This window comes from Symsagittifera roscoffensis, chromosome 6 (assembly GCF_963678635.1).
Source record: "Symsagittifera roscoffensis chromosome 6, txSymRosc1.1, whole genome shotgun sequence".
NCBI classification, from domain to species: Eukaryota; Metazoa; Xenacoelomorpha; order Acoela; family Convolutidae; genus Symsagittifera; species Symsagittifera roscoffensis.
The window spans coordinates 16,748,301-16,765,455 of record NC_087067.1 but is presented as its reverse complement, the minus strand read 5'-3'; the positions used below and the strand labels follow the sequence as shown (position 1 = coordinate 16,765,455).

Below are 17,155 nucleotides of genomic sequence, written 5' to 3'. Positions count from 1 at the left end.
TGTAATTGACTTCTATAACTTTTGCAATAAGATTTTTTTCGATTTTCAGACTACGATTTCGACAAGTTTTTTCTCCGTATGGGATAAGGGGACCCATGATTTTTATCGCTTTTATTAGTGATGCGAAGCTCAGCTTCGCCTCTGTGTGTAAAGTTGCAAATCTTGCCTCCAAATGGTTGCAAATCTTGCCTCCAAATATGACTGCTCAAATTCTTGTAGTTTTTGAGATATGACTTGTTGTATGATTTCTCCTAAATTTTTCAGAAAACTTCAGAAAAGAGTTAAAGATTTTGAAATTCTGAACTTTGTAGTTTCGTGCTGCGAAAAGGCTCTCACGAGCCGCAAGTTGCAAATCTTGCGTTGAAATGCGACGGCTCAAATGACCCCTGGTTTTCGAGATGTGATGATTGTTATGTCGTTTTTCTAAATTGGTCAAAGGAATCAGTTATAAATAATTTTAAAAAAATTGAAATTTTTCTCTCTAATTGAGGCTCTTCTTTTGCACTTCGAGGATTTGATAATTTGACCTCCAAATCTGACTGCACAAATCCTTGTAATTTTCGAGACAGACGTTTTTTGGGGTTTTTTTTCATTTTTACAGAAAACTTAAATCTAAAATTCCTAACCCTGTAGTTGGGGGCTGTCAGAGTACTCTAAAGAGTTGCGAATTTTGGCTCCAAATACGACTGCTCAAATCTTTGTGTTTTTGAGAAATGGCTTTTTAATGATTTTTGCTATCAAAAAGTGTGAAGTTTCTCAAAATTTGAAATTCCCAACGCTGTTGTTGGGTAATGTGAGAGTACTCTCAGGATTTGTAAATTTAGTATTCCATTGTGACTGCGCAATTTCTTTTAGTTTCCCAGATATGGCGTTTTTGATGTCAATTTAAAGTATTTCAAAGAACTTCACAGAATTTTATGGTTTTTCAAAATTCAAAAAAAAAATGAAAATACCATTACTGTGATGTAATCAGAAGGTCAAAAGTATCGTAGTAACCGAGGTTACAGTCGGGAGTCCCTTCATTACGTATTCCAGTCAAAATCCTTGGAATTTTCTAGATATAGAAGTGATAATGATAAAAGAAGATAACAAGTGTTTAAGTCCTTTTCAATTAAAATAAATATGTTCTAAAAAATATATAAACATATCAGGAAGTTTTTTTTAGACTACGATTTCGATAAGTTTTTCAAAGTGTGATCGCAATCAATAAATACACGCTATTATTTATTGTATTACAAATAAATGTGACATTCGACCAGAATGGCTAAAATGCAATTTATGCAGACTTCGAATTTTTAGCAGTAAGCCTTCCAGATTGGTGGTTATTAAGAAATAAGAACGTTATTTGAACGATTGGCCAAACGGTGAGGGCTAGAATATTCTAGTGTTTTAAAATTTCAAAACTTCGAATTATGACGTCATATTTCTGAGAAACGTCAGAAACGGCCATTTTGGCTAAAACAAGAGAGAAAAGAGAACAACATTAGCTGCGCTAGCAACAACAACGAAATTGAGATCGGAAAACGACAACGAGTTTCAGAATAACAGAAGAACACTCCGAGTTGCAACTATTGTGCTGCCACGATAGTTGCAAGGCCGTTGCGAGCAACGGTGAAGGGTGAAGGACGGCCTTCCGGATTAAGAGGAAATCAGGATTAGCGAGCTTGATCCAGCGGATTCATCAATCCGGAAGGGTAAAGGAACTGAAACTTTTATCCTGTTGCATAAACCTTTAGCTTCCTGTCATGTCCTGACTTGAATTTAATTGATATCTAGATTCATTTTGATAAGGATGAGAAGCTAGGAGTTGGGGGAAAGGGTTGACCCATCTTCGATGGAGATGATGATTTTTATCTACTGAACAAAAACAATAGTAATATAATAAGTAGTAGCACTGTTTTTAGGAGTGACCTCGTGGTCTGGTGATACTGAGACCCAGCCATGAGCTCACTATTTGCATGTAATTAAGTTAATTTGAGCGTTCTGGTCGAAGCCGGAGAACAGTAACGTTTTTGTCGACCCGATGTTGGAAAAGACCACCGAAAAGTACTGGCTTGGTAGAGACGGTGAAAAGCATGCAAAGCTCTGTTTAGACGCTAGCCAGTCGTCTTAAGACTTAGTTTTGTTTTCCGTCGATATGTATCTTCCGGGCGAATGTTACAAAAAACGTTCGTGGAAAGTTGTTTTGTTGTTTTTTGTGCCGAGTACGCAAGCGGCGTTCGCAATCTGTATTGCCTGGGAGATTTTGTATTGCCAGGGAGAATCAAAATGAAATTGATGGAACAAAACTTTTGTTTCATGTAATTGACTTCTATAATTTTTGCAATAAGATTATTTTTCGATTTTTCAGACTACGATTTCGACAAGTTTTTTTTCCGTATGGGATAAGGGGACCCATGATTTTTATCGCTTTGATTAGTGATGCGAAGCTCAGCTTCGCCTCTGTGTGTAAAGTTAGTGTGACCGCAATCAACGTGTGCACGGACTTTCGCATGACGGATGGACCACCCTCGAAAATTATTTCTCTAAGGGGGTGTAGTCAGAACAGTAATGTTTGTAATAAACAAGATAATTTTTTTCTCGGTGCTTTCACAAAATTTTATTAGTGATCAACCTACGCATGTGCATAAAGTTGACAATTTTTATTGCAGGTGTTATGGGAAAAAAGAAGAGTGGTAAAGCTAAGAGCGGTAAAGGTAAAAAAGGAAAAAAAGGAGATGACGAACAGATGTCAATGAGAGAGTCTATTCTCGCATATCAGTATGTCTACTTTAATTTACCATCAGTAGTTGCACTTAAATGTTCTTGTACCCTATTTATGTGTAAATCAGAATTATTGATAACCAATAATTTTATTTGAGAAATTGAACTGTGGGTTTGCTTAGAATAAATGTGAAGGAGCAGGCATTAGAAGATTTAAATTATGAAGCTGAGAGTTTGCAAAAGAAAATCGAGAAAGGAAAAGAGCGAGTAAGTTAATCTTGAGTATAGTGTGACTGATATGGTAAGTATTTTTTGATAAACTAGATGCTTATAAATTATCCTTCTGCGAGGAAACCGAAGCTTGATTTGTTAAGGCATAATTCAACGTTGTTAATTCAATTGAAAGCTTGAATAAGAGTTAAGAGTTTGAATGAATTAGAATATGAAGTTGAGAGAAGAGCAATTGGGACATCTGAACTCGGTCGTAAGAGAGGTCAGGGGCGAAGAAGAAGGAGATAAACGAGATGCAATTGCTGGTCGAGCTGCCATAGAAGAAGCACTGCATGATTTGTGGTTAACTGATCAAAACGAGAGCCAAGAAGTCGCGGGTATGTCAATTTAATTTCCGTACCACTTGCTGCTGGCCTCATAAGTAGCAAGCAATGTAATGATTGGCTAATCAAATGTGTCGCTGGTTTATTTTCGCCGTGCCTTCATCTCAAAATCCCTTCATCTGAAAATATTCACAAATGAATGTGATTAGCTATGATTAGCTCTGGTTCGAATCCTGTTTTAGCTTTTTTATAATAGAGAACAAGGAATCGACAAATGAACTAGTTTTGACAATGGACTAAACAAGTAAACTAGTACCCTATTATCTTGATCGTAATTTTGGTTCCTGAAAAAATCAAAAAAAGTTTTGTTTGTGTCGAGAAAAAGTTGTCGGAAATTGTGGGCATAAAAAATGATGTGGTGAAAGAGCTGTCTCCTCATTTCAACGGTGAAAGTTTTTCAACGTGAAACCTTGATGTGGTTTTTTGATATGCTTGATATCAGCTATTTTCATTCCTCGTCTTTTTTTTTGAAAAAAAAGTTTCGTTTACTTTTCTTTTCCTACTGATTATTAATGGTAATTGTGATTGGAATATTATGTGTTATTGCACAGCAACGGGCTAGTCTTGGTAATCATGAATTGGGCATTCTACTGATGGAATATAATGAAGGTGTGGCCGTTTTACTACACTACTTTTTGTTTCTACAAAAAACTGATTGCTTAGATATGAAGGTAAACGGATATACGCTAGACTTGGATGATAAGAATATCAACTTTTTAAGCCGCGTCTTCAGTATTCAGGAATTTTTCAGTTAAAATGTTTTTAAGTATATGGATCACAAAAGGAAAAGTGTGTTCTAGCTGTCAAGAAGCATATCGAAGAGTTGGAGGCAGAAATCGCGGAAGAAATGACAGTATTTGATAAATGGAACGACTACAAAGACTATGGTCAGTACGAAGACGAACATCGGATTGCGATTTTGGAGGACGAAATCCGCGACAATCAGGCTACATTTGAAGAGCAATCCAGTTAGTTCTTGAAACTAAAGATTTGCAATTTTATAGCTGGCTTACTTTTGCTGCATATCATTGTTCCGACTGTTTGAAAAATGTGGAGGAACTTTGTATTCAAATCTGTTTTGGTTTTTTCTCGTTTTTTGTTTTCACACAAAACCAGGTACCACAAAAAATCGGAAAGGGTCGAATGAAATACCAAATTGAAGCCGTTTCAGTCGTGAAAAAACGAGTTTAAAATTTTTTTTTTTCCAATTTAGAGTGAATAAAGCGAGCGAACAGGCTTACAACAGCTTATTTATGCGCAATTTAAGCCCTGAAAACTCAGTTTTAAGCAGTAAAGTTTGTTAATTTTTTGTTTTTCTAGTGATTTTTCTACAAAAACTTTTCTCCAGTTTGCCAAAAACTATGACTGTCGAATATACGTTAGATATAGTTTTACGCGATCACACCACGCAGAAAAAGTTACATTAATTTGAAAAAAAGTTGGTAGCTTTTTGAAAAACTGGTCGGAACATCCTTTGCTACTTGCACTAACGGGCTATTCTTGTTATATTTTTGTATCTGGTTTATTGGTGGTAAGTAACTGTATGCCAAATAACAGGTATTATGAAAATTTTTGGATGATTTTTTGAGCCGCTTTGGAAAATTTTTTGCTTTTCTTGAGCTACTGTGTTGATTTCCAAAAAGATGAACCATTGCAAATACCGGCTACGCACTTATCTGATTCAATACCCTAATTTTCTCTTTTGATTTTACTCGACAAGCAACAGACTTTGAGATTTTTAGCACAAAAAAGTATGTTATAGGGATGGGTTGCCCGTGTCTAATCTTCTACGACCTAATTTCTGTAGAAAATAGATAAAATCTTAGAAAATCTCAAATATTTGAATTTTCGAATGTTTGTTTTTAAAAATTTCTTCCTTTTCGCGAAATCTACCTTGCCAAATCTTCGTATGAGGGCTCAATCGCAAAAGTCAGTGGTAGCAATCCTCATTGCAGAGACCGCTATGCCAAATTTTTGTAAGAAGAGTTTTAGCCATGTTTTTGAACGTTTCTTTTTTCAAAAACTAACCAGCTAACTCAGGCGAAGGGTCTGATTGAAGGAATAGGTTTGCTGAATCTTCTCTGCTAGAGTGGTGTCGTCCGTGTTTTTGATGAATATAGTTATCGTTAATGATCTATGAAAATAGTTTTAGTTTTGTGAAATTAACTCGTTTGTTGGTAATTTTTTTTCTCGAACACTGCCAATTTATTAGGTTAAGGCTTCGATCAAAAGAACATGCGCTAGGAAGTTTCCCTTCATAGCGTTACGCCTCTTTTTTTAATTTTGAAAAATTCACTGCCGATTTTAAAATCAAGTGTTCAGTCGGAAAAACAGGTGCGAGGAATTTTATCTGCATAGCAATTAAGCCCCAATTTTTTGAAAGCTTATGTTGAATTTAAAAATTTCATGTTTTGGAAATGTTGACGGTCTTTAAAAAAAACTTTTGAATTATCTCGAAAACGGCTCAGCCAGATATAACATAAAGGTTTCAATCGAAATTTTTCGCTCTGGGAATTTTCTCCTGAAAGTGGCTGCGCCCTATTTGTTGCTTAAAGGGGTTTTTGGTTTTGTAAACGTCTATTTTAAATGATATTCGTTTTTGGAGATTCACCTTTCGCATCAGTACATTTTTGAAAATGTTATCAATTGGTCCCCCAGCTGTAGCTGGCCCCTGTTGCTTACCTATTGTGAAGCGTCCTTGGCGCAAACGCAAGAAACTTAGAAAATGAACTTACTAGCAATTTTAAATGTAACTTCCATGCCAGATCCAAGTTACAAAAAGTAGAGTTATTTTGTTTTACCTTCGGGCCTAGTTAACCGAAAAATGTTCCGTCTGCAAAGAATTTTAGTCCTACCGATCATGCGTGGCATCAGTATTGAAATATACTTACCGTATTCTAAGACAATACGACTCTCCGAATTTTGAGCGTTTCCTTTACATTTGTCTTGAATGGTGCTACAGGTACACTCCTCACAATTATTTGCTAAATTGATCAAATGCGTTGCCAATATGCTATCAACTAATTGAACCAGGTCTTAGTCTTTCCTCTTCCATTCGACTTGGCAAAACTTGCCTAAGCAGAATAATTTCGATATTCTGCAACCTCGATTATTACGAAATTCTCACTTCGAAGTCTTTTTTTTTCTACCGGACAGTGAATGTCGTCAATGATTTTGTTGGGGTTCGGGTCACAATGTTCTTTTCATCAGAATTGTCAAACAGGCAGATTCGGATATTTTTTAACAGCTTATGCTCATCAAAATTTAACTTGTACGCTTCTTTTACGTGGTCTTTGAAATGCCGATATTCTTTTGTACATAATAATATATCAATTTGGATTGTATTTTTGCTGATTTTTAGTAATTACCCAAGGGGAAAATTGAAATCTCTTACTACTACTTCTACTACTAAATCAAAATGGTTTGCCATGAGATCCATTGTTACTCTTTTTTAAATGCCAACTCTCGAAACAATGGTTTGTCATAGAGTTCCACCAGGAAGATCTTGCGAAGAATAAGCGAGCAGTGGGCTCTTACACGGACAAGACAGTAGAAAATGTGAAAGATGGAGCTGCGAGTAAGGCCATGGCCAAGATGGACAAGAAAGAGCGAAGGGAAATCACGGACCATTCATGGCTCAAACAGGAAGCAGTCCGATACAAACAGGAGGTACTACTTTTGAAATTACACTGTTATAATGCGAATGTGAGAGCATATTCTTCAGTGTTCAGTATGTTCCTGAAGACCATGATTTTGGAGCTTTTTTATGGTTTTTATCAAAGGTGCCTGAAATCTTTTGTAAATCCTAGCCCTGAGCCATAATTTTTTGTTGTGGCTCCAGAATTGGTGAAATTGAAAATGTAAACGGAGGGTTGTTTTTAGGTTGAGAGACTGGAAGAGGAAGTAAATTCACTGGAACAGGGCAACCTCGCACTCATGGCGAAGCTGTTCGACTGTCGGTTGGAGGACCTTAACATATCCAGGTACCAATACACAGCTCGAAGCGATGGACATTTTTTACGATTATATTTCAAATCAGTCATAAACACCTAGACAATGCTAGGATAACACTACAACTTTGAAGACAAGTTTTAAGCAGTCTATTTTGAGAATAGTTTTGGGACTTATTTGTGGAAAATAATTTTGAATTGCTGGATAATTTTGTAACTGGTCAGTTTCAGTTAATGTGTTCTTTTTTGATGTAGCAATTTGGATTGGATAACGTCTCGTCCCTTCAGCTCCATTGAAAAAATGTAGGCGAATTGATAGATCTGTTGAAACTGAGTTACATAATAGATTTCTCATTCTAATTGATCTTAATTATTTTCTGTTTATTTTGGTTATTTCTAAATGGTTAGTTGTATCTTTGTCTCTTCCGTTGAAGCACTGAATCGCTTTTTTGTATCATCGCAGGATCAAACCGACTAAAATAGACTGTAAAAAACATAGCCTATTGCTACATGGTGTTGACGAAAGAGGGAAAATCGCATTCCCATTTTCGCTGTATCGTGAGTGGACTCCGGGGCCGATATCAGCGGATCGAATCCAACCTGGGCCAAGTCATGATCCGTATGTTTGCGTGAGGAGAGCGTGAATTGAGTTTAGCATGTGTTTTTGGTTGGTTCATAATATGTTGATTTAGCGCTTAAATCGATATCGAAGTCTACGCTTGAACTGCATGTCAAATTGTTTAATAATAGATGTTTCGAAGTCAGTAAACATTTCAGTGTCAAATGATTTTATATTTGTTTAAAGCAAATGAAGAACTTGTCTTTTAAACTGCTGATATGTGTTGCCAAGTTTTGAAGATGTCTGTGAGTCTCTGTAATCTAGCAAGTTACACGTGTCTAAGTATTTCAAATATCTCAAGAACTTTGAGAATTTAGTTTAATTCAAACTTAGCATGTATTAGACTTCTGACTTCTTTAATTTGTTTCATTTCTAGAACTACAAAGTGTGTAGCGTAGAATTTATGGTTTGATAATGATTGGAGTTGAATTTGAACTTTGCTTACAATATATAAGTCCAAACTTTCTCGTTTCAGGAAATTCTTTTTGACCCAGTTCGACACCGATACAGTATTTGCAAACAATGCGATTGAAGAAAAAATGGGAATAATTGAGAGAGATTTGATCACACATCACCCGCTGCTCCGACCAAGTCCATTCGCGCCTCAATTGGCCAATCAGAAACTTCCGCCCGAGTCACAAGTTATGGGTCATTCTGAAATATCTTATGGATCACTTGCATTAACAAATAAACCCCAGGTGCAAAGGGAAACCATGTTGGTTGAAAAAGGTGATTTAAATCTGTTATTATTATCAATAAGGTTGCTGACATAAGCAAATTCCTGTGCTAAAATACAAGCTCGTTTTTTAAATTCGTTACTAATCGGCAACTAGGCTTTCTTCTAAAATGTGTAGGAAATCGAGTGTGTTTTGGTCTTTCATTTTTCGTATAATGTTTTTCGTCTCATTTTTTTGTCGGCTTAGTTTGCTATGTTTATTGTTTCAATTTGATACATTTTAAACTTTAAGTTCTTGTTCCGACCATAGAAAATGGGGAGGAACTTCGTCTTCACGTGGGTTAACTTTTTTTTTTGGTTTTTTACTCAAATTCAGGTAACACAATCATTGCAATGAGTCGAGTGATATGTCAAAATAGTTCTTTCAGTCACGATTCCAACATTTAATTTTTTAAAAAAGTTGTCCTAGTGTCGAGAAAAACTTATGTGAAGTTTACTAGACTGGAAACGAGGTTTTTGAAGGTTCTTTTAGCGTTCCCTTGACAATTAAATGTTTTTACACTAGCAAAGCTTGTGTGCGATATGAAATCTCTTTTTTCCAACCTAAGTCGCACATAGTGTTCATTTTTAAAGTGTTCAGTTTGATCAATAACCAGCTATTAAAAAACAGCCAATGCTAAGGTTATTAACACAGACTATTCTATTACAAATAGCACTTTAAGCTTCAAGATATCATGGATCTGTAGCGTAGATGTAGGGAAGGAGACCCGCAACAAAATAAGAGGTTCGAACCTGGGATATTTTTAATGAACTTTTTCGTATACTAGTTAAAATGCGTCCGCTCTAGAATTTGAGGCGTGTTAGTTGGTTTTTTTTTCAAATTAACTGTTACTGCGTCATAATCAGCTTGCGTCATTTAGCAATTATTGACTCATAATTGGCGTGAGTCACATAAGAAATTTTATAGACTTTTGTTCTTTGACGCGAAATAGTCTATGTTAAATTGTGCTAAGTTTTTTTTTTGCTTGTATAGTAAAAATTCCAAAAATAATTGTGCAGAAATGAAGAATTTTTTGAATAAAAGTTTTCATTTTTTGTTTGTTATTACCCTTGCTCTAATCAAGGGTGTTGCAACCGGGTACTAGACTTCTTTCCCAGATGTAACTCCACCGAAACTAATGTTCACCGAAATTGCACGTCAAAAGTTTATAATCTTATCGGAACCCATGGTTACGTGTTTTAAAGTTCATTTTTACACTTGTGAAGCAATTGTATTAGTACGAAGTGTATTTCTTTTTTTTTTCATTCTAAGTCGCAAATAAAAGTGCTTCTTTTGGTGGCACGTTTTAATGAGTTGGCTGCGGTAGCAGTATAATATCATATGTGCTTTGACATTTGATTAGTAAAAAGTTAACACAGCTGATGCATTATAAATTGATCAAATGAACCGAAAAAAGTTATTTGTTTGAAATAGCAGTACAATGATATAAAGCTCGATTTCAGAAATTTTTGAACTCAATTTTTTTTGGATGCATAATTTGGCTTCATGCTTTCCAATTTATCACGTGCTAAATTGGGTCTTTTTCTATTTGACGCTACTTTTGCTGCATCGAATTGGCAATTTATTAGCATAGTTAGCTGCGTTATTGGTGGCTAGTTTTTCGGGATTTTAAGCATCCGTAGTTAGTGCGTGAGACCCAAATTTGCTAGGTAGTAGAGTCGGATCCGACTCGTAGCCCAGTTTTTGATAATTCGAGGCTTATTTCGACTTTTTCTTACTTCACTTGATAGAGCTGCTTTTTCGTCGCGTTCTTGCAAGTGTTTGCGAAGCGCAGCTGCGCCTGTGTTGACGTTTGGTCTTTTGTATGACCCTTCTTTTGTATGTTCGATGTATGTTCCTTGTTAAAAAGTGTGGGACATTTCCAAACAATACTTTTTCTGTAGCGATAGTCTCGATATGGCGTTGCTTGGCATTCAGAATGATTTGATTCTTGCCTTGCCGCTTTTTAAGATATTTTTTGAATGGAATTTTTCAATGTGCTAAATGAAAAGTTTGCAATATTGCTTCTATGGTGTAAGGCATATCTGGATATATTGAAAATATTAAAGTGTGACATTTTCGTAATAACTTATTTGATGGGTTGTCACTTTATTAGGCGACGGCTCCGTTGAAGATGACCGCACTTCCGGCTACTCGTCAATGGCGCCATCCCACTCTTTACCAGACACAGTTAGCTCATCGGGTGCTGTTGGGGCTGGAAGAGGAGTGGGAGGCAGGCCCACCCACCAGTACAATGGACGACAGAAGAGTGCCACTTTGAAAGCGATAGAGGAGAGAGTTTTTGGAGTAATTGGGGAGGAAGATGACGATGACCTGGAGATGTACATTGAAGATGATGATGAAGGCATTGATTTAGATGACACAAGTGAGTCGTTATTTCAAATGGTTGATCAGTCTGATTGAGCCTAAAAGTTTATCAAAATAAATAGCCTGTCAAACTGCTTGAAGGATTGATTTATTTTCGTCTAGAGGCCACATATAGGCGTCTAAAGCCTTTTTAAGAGTCGATGAACGTAGTTCAGCCTCTTATATAGGTCGTGATTGTTTTTTTAAGTCTTAAAATTTTCTAATAACAAAAAAGTGCATTCATGCTTAGACAAAATGCACTCTCCAATAAGGAAAGCTGAAATGGCGCAAAAAATGTGATCGATTTCTAGATTCGAAAGTGGAATTTAGTATCAAGATTTTGCAGCGGAATAAAAACTTTCCTAATAATCCAGTTTTTTCAAGTTGGATTAATTTTATCTAAAAACTGCGAATAATATATTGCTCATACAATTCAAGGAGCTATGATATATTTTTTCAATAGGTGGCAGATTCAAGTTAAATAACTCTTTTTTATACTTCAAACAGTATTTTCAATTTATTTGCCAAGTCTTTTGAAAAAAGAAGTGTAAAATTTGAATTTTGAATAACATTTCATCTGGCACAGTTATGTATTTACAAAAACTATCTTAGTAGCATCAAACAATGAATTGAAGCTGAAATGACCTTATTATGCGCGATAGTTCGCAAATTCAACACATGCGTTACTCTAGTTCTCACAATTTCGTCCTATTGTAACAAATCACCCAAAGAGTTTAAGGCCATGTATTTTTTGTAGTTTGAAGTTCAAAGAGATTTTTTCAAAGAAAAGTCAATCTTTTTTTCTTCTTTGCGTTAATTGTTTCTTTCCCAACTTGTCTCTGTTGGCTATGTTTCGGAATGCCACATTACGCACTAAAAGGTAAATATCTTTATACGTGTCTTTTAGCTGCCAAATAGTTAATTTGAATAGAATAATTTTTATTCTAGGAAGTGACATAGATGAGGATCTGGGCTTAAACGCAGGAGAAGGTCTGGCGAACAACTTGGTTGATAACCACTTAAATCTTGAAGACGATTCCAAAGATGTACGCTCACTGTTTTTTTCTTTTCAATATTTTGATCCGCACCCCTCATCACAGACCTGATTTTTTTCTGATTGATAAGATTTTCTGAAAGAGTAGTTTTGGTCTTTCTGTAAAGGACGCTACTTGATAATCGGACCCCTTAAGTAATATTATCTAAATTTACTTTCAGAAGTTCTACACTGAGCGTGTATTTTTGCATCATTAGTTTGCTTAGTTATTTACTTGGCGAGACATTTTTCGAAGAGGATTTCAGGTAACGGGAGTGTGAATTGATTTTGAGATGCTGTTGTAGTTTGGGTAACCTTTTACTCTTAATTCAGGACTATTTGAAGCTGGGTCCGCTGGAACTGAAGATGCTGCAAATTGTAGGCACCCAAATTCCTATCCGAGCGCCAACTCCCCCCACCCAAGAGGAATTGGAACTGCAGGTGTACAACCCAGATGACTGGCCTGTCACACACAAAATGCTAAACACTATCCAGGATGAGTCATTTCTGTCCATGAAAAACACGATGAGTCAGAATTCAATCGGGAAAAGTACTGCAATGTTAGAAAGGGAAAATGTTATGAGTACTACCAATGTGTTAACTTCAAGTACAGCAAGTAAAGCACAGATGCAAGATACTACTATGATGTCGGAGGCGAGTAATCGGCCAAGCTTTGCTAACGCGGAATCTAACAGTCGTTCACGGCAAAAAATCGAGTCGACAAATGGATGAAATTTTGACAAAATATAATATCGTCTTCTTCATTATGAACATTTAATTATTTCAATTCAAGCCTGCATCATTTTCATGTCAATTTAAAAGAAACTGAATAAAATGTATATATTTGTCTAATTTTGTGTAAATATGTAATTATGCTTAAAATATATTTGAACAAATATAGTCTAATTGAATTGATAGCTAGCAAATGCTGTTAGAGGAATTAAATCTCAAGGTCTCGTATTATATCTGATCGTTTTTTGAAAGCATTAAAAATACTTGATTATAACTTAAAAAAACGATTGAAACACTCCTTTTCAGAAGACTTGGACAGAAAACATGCCGTCAAGTAAGAGACTGAATATCGCAATTGTTTGCTCTAGTAATCAGAACAGAAGTATGGAAGCGCATTCTTTTCTGAGCAAAAAAGGCTTCATAGTCAAATCTTTTGGAATTGGAACAACAGTAAAGTTACCGGGACCCAGCTCAGACAAGCCCAATATTTATGATTTCTCGACTACCTACGACGAAATGTACAAAGATTTATTCAGTCGAGATCCCCATCTGTACACACAAAACGGAATATTACACATGCTTGACCGCAACAGAAGAATTAAACCTAAACCAGAACAGTTTCAAAGATGTTACGAACACTTTGATTTGGTCATAACGTGCGAGGAGAGAATTTTTGACGAGGTCGTATTGGAACTGCTAAGAAGAGAACAGACGGAGTATAAGGCACTGCCGTGCCACGTTATCAATATTGATATCAGTGATAATCAGGTAAATAATATTTAAAAACAAATCGCATATACTCAAACTAAAAATGCCGGCTCCTGGCCAAGCAAAGTAGCACAATCTTCCGACAACAGTAGTTTTTAAAGACAGAATCCAAAATATATATTTTTTTGTTTGTAAGACTCGATGAACGTGATTCAGACTCTTATACAGTGCTGCTTTGAATTAACCGGACAAAGTGAACAACATTGGAAACTCCTAATTTTTCTCAAAATGTGTTAAGATTAGACAAAAAGCGAAGAGAACAAAAGTTGCTAAGAATTTCACCAGAGTTAATATGGTCCACATTTTTTTCGAAATTCTCAACCAAAAATTTTTGCTAAGTCTTGCAGAATGGAACATATTAAAAATCAAAATCTTTGCTTAAAAACAAATTTTCAAAGTTTTAAGCAAATGTTTGGAAGTTTCGATTTCTAGAACTTTGTTGGGCATTCTAAGGGGCTTCTTTTGATATAAATGTTTCAGCGATTAGTTTGGTAGTTTTAGCGTAGTAACTCCTGGTTTATTAAAAAAAGAGGCAAAATGACCCATGTTTGGGATAAAGTTTTAGTTCTGAATTCGCAAAAAATTAAACCATGATAATTTTGGTTAAGTTTTAAACAACTTTTGTTCTCTTCAGTTTTTGTATAATCTTATCTCAATTTGAGAAAAACGCGTTCAAAGTTACAATTTTTTGGTTTCATCTGGATAATTAAATCAGCACTGTTATAGGATGCGATGATTTTTTTTCAGGTAAGGTCTTCAAATTTGTTCACTCCATTTTTTTTCGCCTTTTGACTTGATTTCTTTTCAAATTCAGTTCATTTCCTTTGTTACGCCTTTGTCATTTGCGTTTGTTAAGGAAGGAAAATTCGAATATCGAACAGCAAATGTGTGTAAAGGTCACGAAAACGTGATCGACTTCTAATTTAAAAAATGGAATATAATTATCAGATTTCTCATGAAGCAAAAGTTTTAGCTATTGATCCAGTTGTCTCAATTTGGGTTAGCTTCATCAAAAAATGTCATTTTTAAATTGTTTAAAAAACTTAAAGTTTTAAGGTCATCTATTTTTAAATGAGAAATTCGAAAGTTGGAAGTTTTTTCCAAAAAAAAACAACAAGTCCGCATATTTTCAGTTTTCTTGCTTTCATTGAATCTTTTCCAACTGTCTGTGGGCTGTTTTTTTCTTCGGATTTGTTTTTTTTGTTGACTATAGGAATGAGAGGGCAAAACTAAACTCGAAAACTTAAATAGTGCTAGTGAAGTAAAATCAAAACGCTATTCAGTTTTTTTTCTGTTTCCTATTTGCAACTGCTTTTTGGCTATGTTTTTTACGAGCTGTCGGCGTACCAAGTAATCTGTGTAAGTCCATCAGAAATCCTGAAATTAAATCCGAGCTGAAGATTATTTCCAAACGATTGACATCGGTTGCAATTTGTTTCTCCGTTTTGTCGTGTTAATAGCCCTACTAAACCTAAACAGTTCGTGGACCGACCGGGAGAATGTTTTTTATTTTTTATGTTTTCCCACTTGGCCTAGAGATAACGTGGTTGTCTTCGTAACCTAGGGTCGAGCGTTCGAGTCCCGCCAGGACCTTGTTTTTTTTCAGTATGTATAAAATTGAATTTTTTCGGGAAAATTTGAATTGTCGGACTTCAGTTTGTCTGCTGGTGATTTGTCGACTTAGTTGCCACATGGGGGAACTTCTTGTGCTGTCAGCAATTTTCATCGTACAAGTGTTTTTGATTTACGATGCAATTTTGAAAATTAATAGCCCTGACGTATATTTTTCTTGTTTTTTTTCTTTATTTGGCCTAAATGGTTTGGGCTTATGCTTAATCGGTTGAGCTGCCTTCCTTTGTATCGCTTCGAAGGCAAAAAAATTATTGGTTTCTCATTGAAAAGCGTTGCTAGCTGGTGTTGAAAGATTTCAAAGTTTTCAAACTTATTTTCTAAAACTTTTTTATGACAATAATTTCTTATTGATTTTTTGTTTTCGGCTTAATGAGGGTCTACCCACTTGTTTTTGAGCTTAGGCGCCGCTAGCTAAAAACTAGAAGCTTATTTATTACTGGTCGTTGTGGTTTTTGACTGTTGTTCTGAAATTGATTTCGTTTTTCCCAATTTTTTTAATAGATTTTGTTATTTCCGTCGCTATTTTCTATTCGCTAGCTTGCAATGTGTCTTATGCATGTATGTTCACATTACAATAATAGTTGTAAATTAAATGAATGGTACTAATTGATGCAAAATATTCTATTTACACATCTGCCGTACTTCGTTGTAACAGTATATAACCATTTTTTGGTGCTTGTGACTGTTAGTCTATCATTTCCAATGTAACAATGCTTGTTGAGTCGAAGGAAATGGCAAAGGAAACAATTATTGGGTCAATATTCTCCCATTATGCTTCCAATGAACATTTCTTTTCGTTACTTCAGTTGCTATTTTCTTCGGTGACAGCATCAAATGTCTAATTGGAGATAAAATGTAAACGTTTATTTTTTTATTTTTGTTCATTTTAATGTTTCTAAATTTATTATCAGGAAGACGCAACAATTGGAGCTTTTATGATCTGCGATCTCTGCTCTATGATGGAAGCCTCGGAAGATTTGGATTGCGATATCGAGAATATTTTACAGGCTTTTGAAACGAAGTCGAGGCGAAGTGTTCTTCATGACATTCTATTTGCGTGATGTGACCTTTAGAAATTTGTTTGCAAAACGGTGTTGACCGAAAACACTGTTTTGGTGGAATTTACCAGAGCATGTTATTGATTTTGGAGCTATTTATTTAGGAGATAAATGAAAACTCTTCTATCAGCTCAGATTTTTGTTAGTATAATAGTTAACATAACTTTTCTATTCTGCTGAAACTGTGATCTTTTCAAAATTCATTTGGTTCAGCCTCAATTAAGATCCTTTATTTGTGTGTTTCAACGAATCAAGTATAATGATGTTCTACGATGCTTTTCAGTTGAGCTACCTATAAGCTAAATGTTAAACAATGTCGACTCCTTATCGTCGAAACATGGCTCGTCTAAGTGCAAAAATCTTCAACAACTCATCTCCTTTATCCGTAAAGGACGAGACTATTGAGAAGATGAACAGTCGTCTTCTTCTTGAACCGTACGAGCTGGATAAGAAGTTTATCAAATATTATCCCCCGTTCAAAGAAATGACTCTTTTGACCAGATATTTGCGTATTTTGGGGGTGTACAGAGACGAACATCTGGACTTTAAAGAGGAGATCGAACGCTCGCAGGCACAAAGAGGCAAAATGAAACATATATGGCGCCCAAAAGGCGACAAAGTTGCCTAGTTTTTCTTTTTTATCCATTGAACTGACTTGATTGAATTTAAAATTGTATCTAAAAACTCTTTATGGTTATGCTTCTTTATATTTAACAGCACAACATTGCAAGTTGCAAAAAGAAAGTACTGGCTTGGATGATTGGTTCTACGATTTCAGTTACCCATATTGGGGGAAATTGAGTTCACCCTGGTAGAGAAAATTCAGTTCTCACTAGGAAAATTTAAGGTGACATTTGGGGAAATTCGGTTCCCCACGTTGGAGGAATTCACGTTGGTGAAAATTTCAATTCGTTGAAAGGAATCTATGCTGTTCGCAGGCCTCCGCAATCAATTTAAACCAAA

General features: G+C 35.5%; 3 protein-coding genes across 6 annotated transcripts; all 3 read left to right on the top strand.

The window, feature by feature from the left end:
* Positions 1-2,653: 2,653 nt before the first annotated feature.
* LOC134848141 (uncharacterized) lies at positions 2,654-12,934 on the top strand. 4 transcript variants are annotated; one of them, XM_063865498.1, is made up of 12 exons: positions 2,654-2,760; positions 2,886-2,970; positions 3,143-3,311; positions 4,118-4,285; positions 6,805-6,986; positions 7,200-7,300; positions 7,523-7,570; positions 7,731-7,886; positions 8,362-8,615; positions 10,719-10,988; positions 11,918-12,015; positions 12,336-12,934. In XM_063865498.1, exons 1-12 carry the CDS (start codon positions 2,657-2,659, stop codon positions 12,732-12,734), a joined length of 2,034 nt encoding a protein of 677 aa, XP_063721568.1. In that variant the 5' UTR covers positions 2,654-2,656; the 3' UTR covers positions 12,735-12,934. The 4 variants fall into 4 exon arrangements, with proteins under 4 accessions (XP_063721568.1, XP_063721569.1, XP_063721570.1 ...); XM_063865499.1 differs by lacking the exon at positions 7,523-7,570; XM_063865500.1 differs by lacking the exon at positions 7,731-7,886.
* A 110-nt stretch (positions 12,935-13,044) lies between these two features.
* Positions 13,045-16,402, top strand: LOC134847597 (RNA polymerase II subunit A C-terminal domain phosphatase SSU72-like). Its single transcript, XM_063864708.1, has 2 exons — positions 13,045-13,502; positions 16,046-16,402. Exons 1-2 carry the CDS (start codon positions 13,059-13,061, stop codon positions 16,193-16,195), a joined length of 594 nt encoding a protein of 197 aa, XP_063720778.1. The 5' UTR covers positions 13,045-13,058; the 3' UTR covers positions 16,196-16,402.
* Positions 16,403-16,505: 103 nt separating this feature from the next.
* LOC134848619 (small ribosomal subunit protein mS33-like) lies at positions 16,506-16,820 on the top strand. Its single transcript, XM_063866137.1, has one exon. It carries the CDS (start codon positions 16,506-16,508, stop codon positions 16,818-16,820), a length of 315 nt encoding a protein of 104 aa, XP_063722207.1.
* The last annotated feature ends 335 nt before the right edge of the window (positions 16,821-17,155 follow it).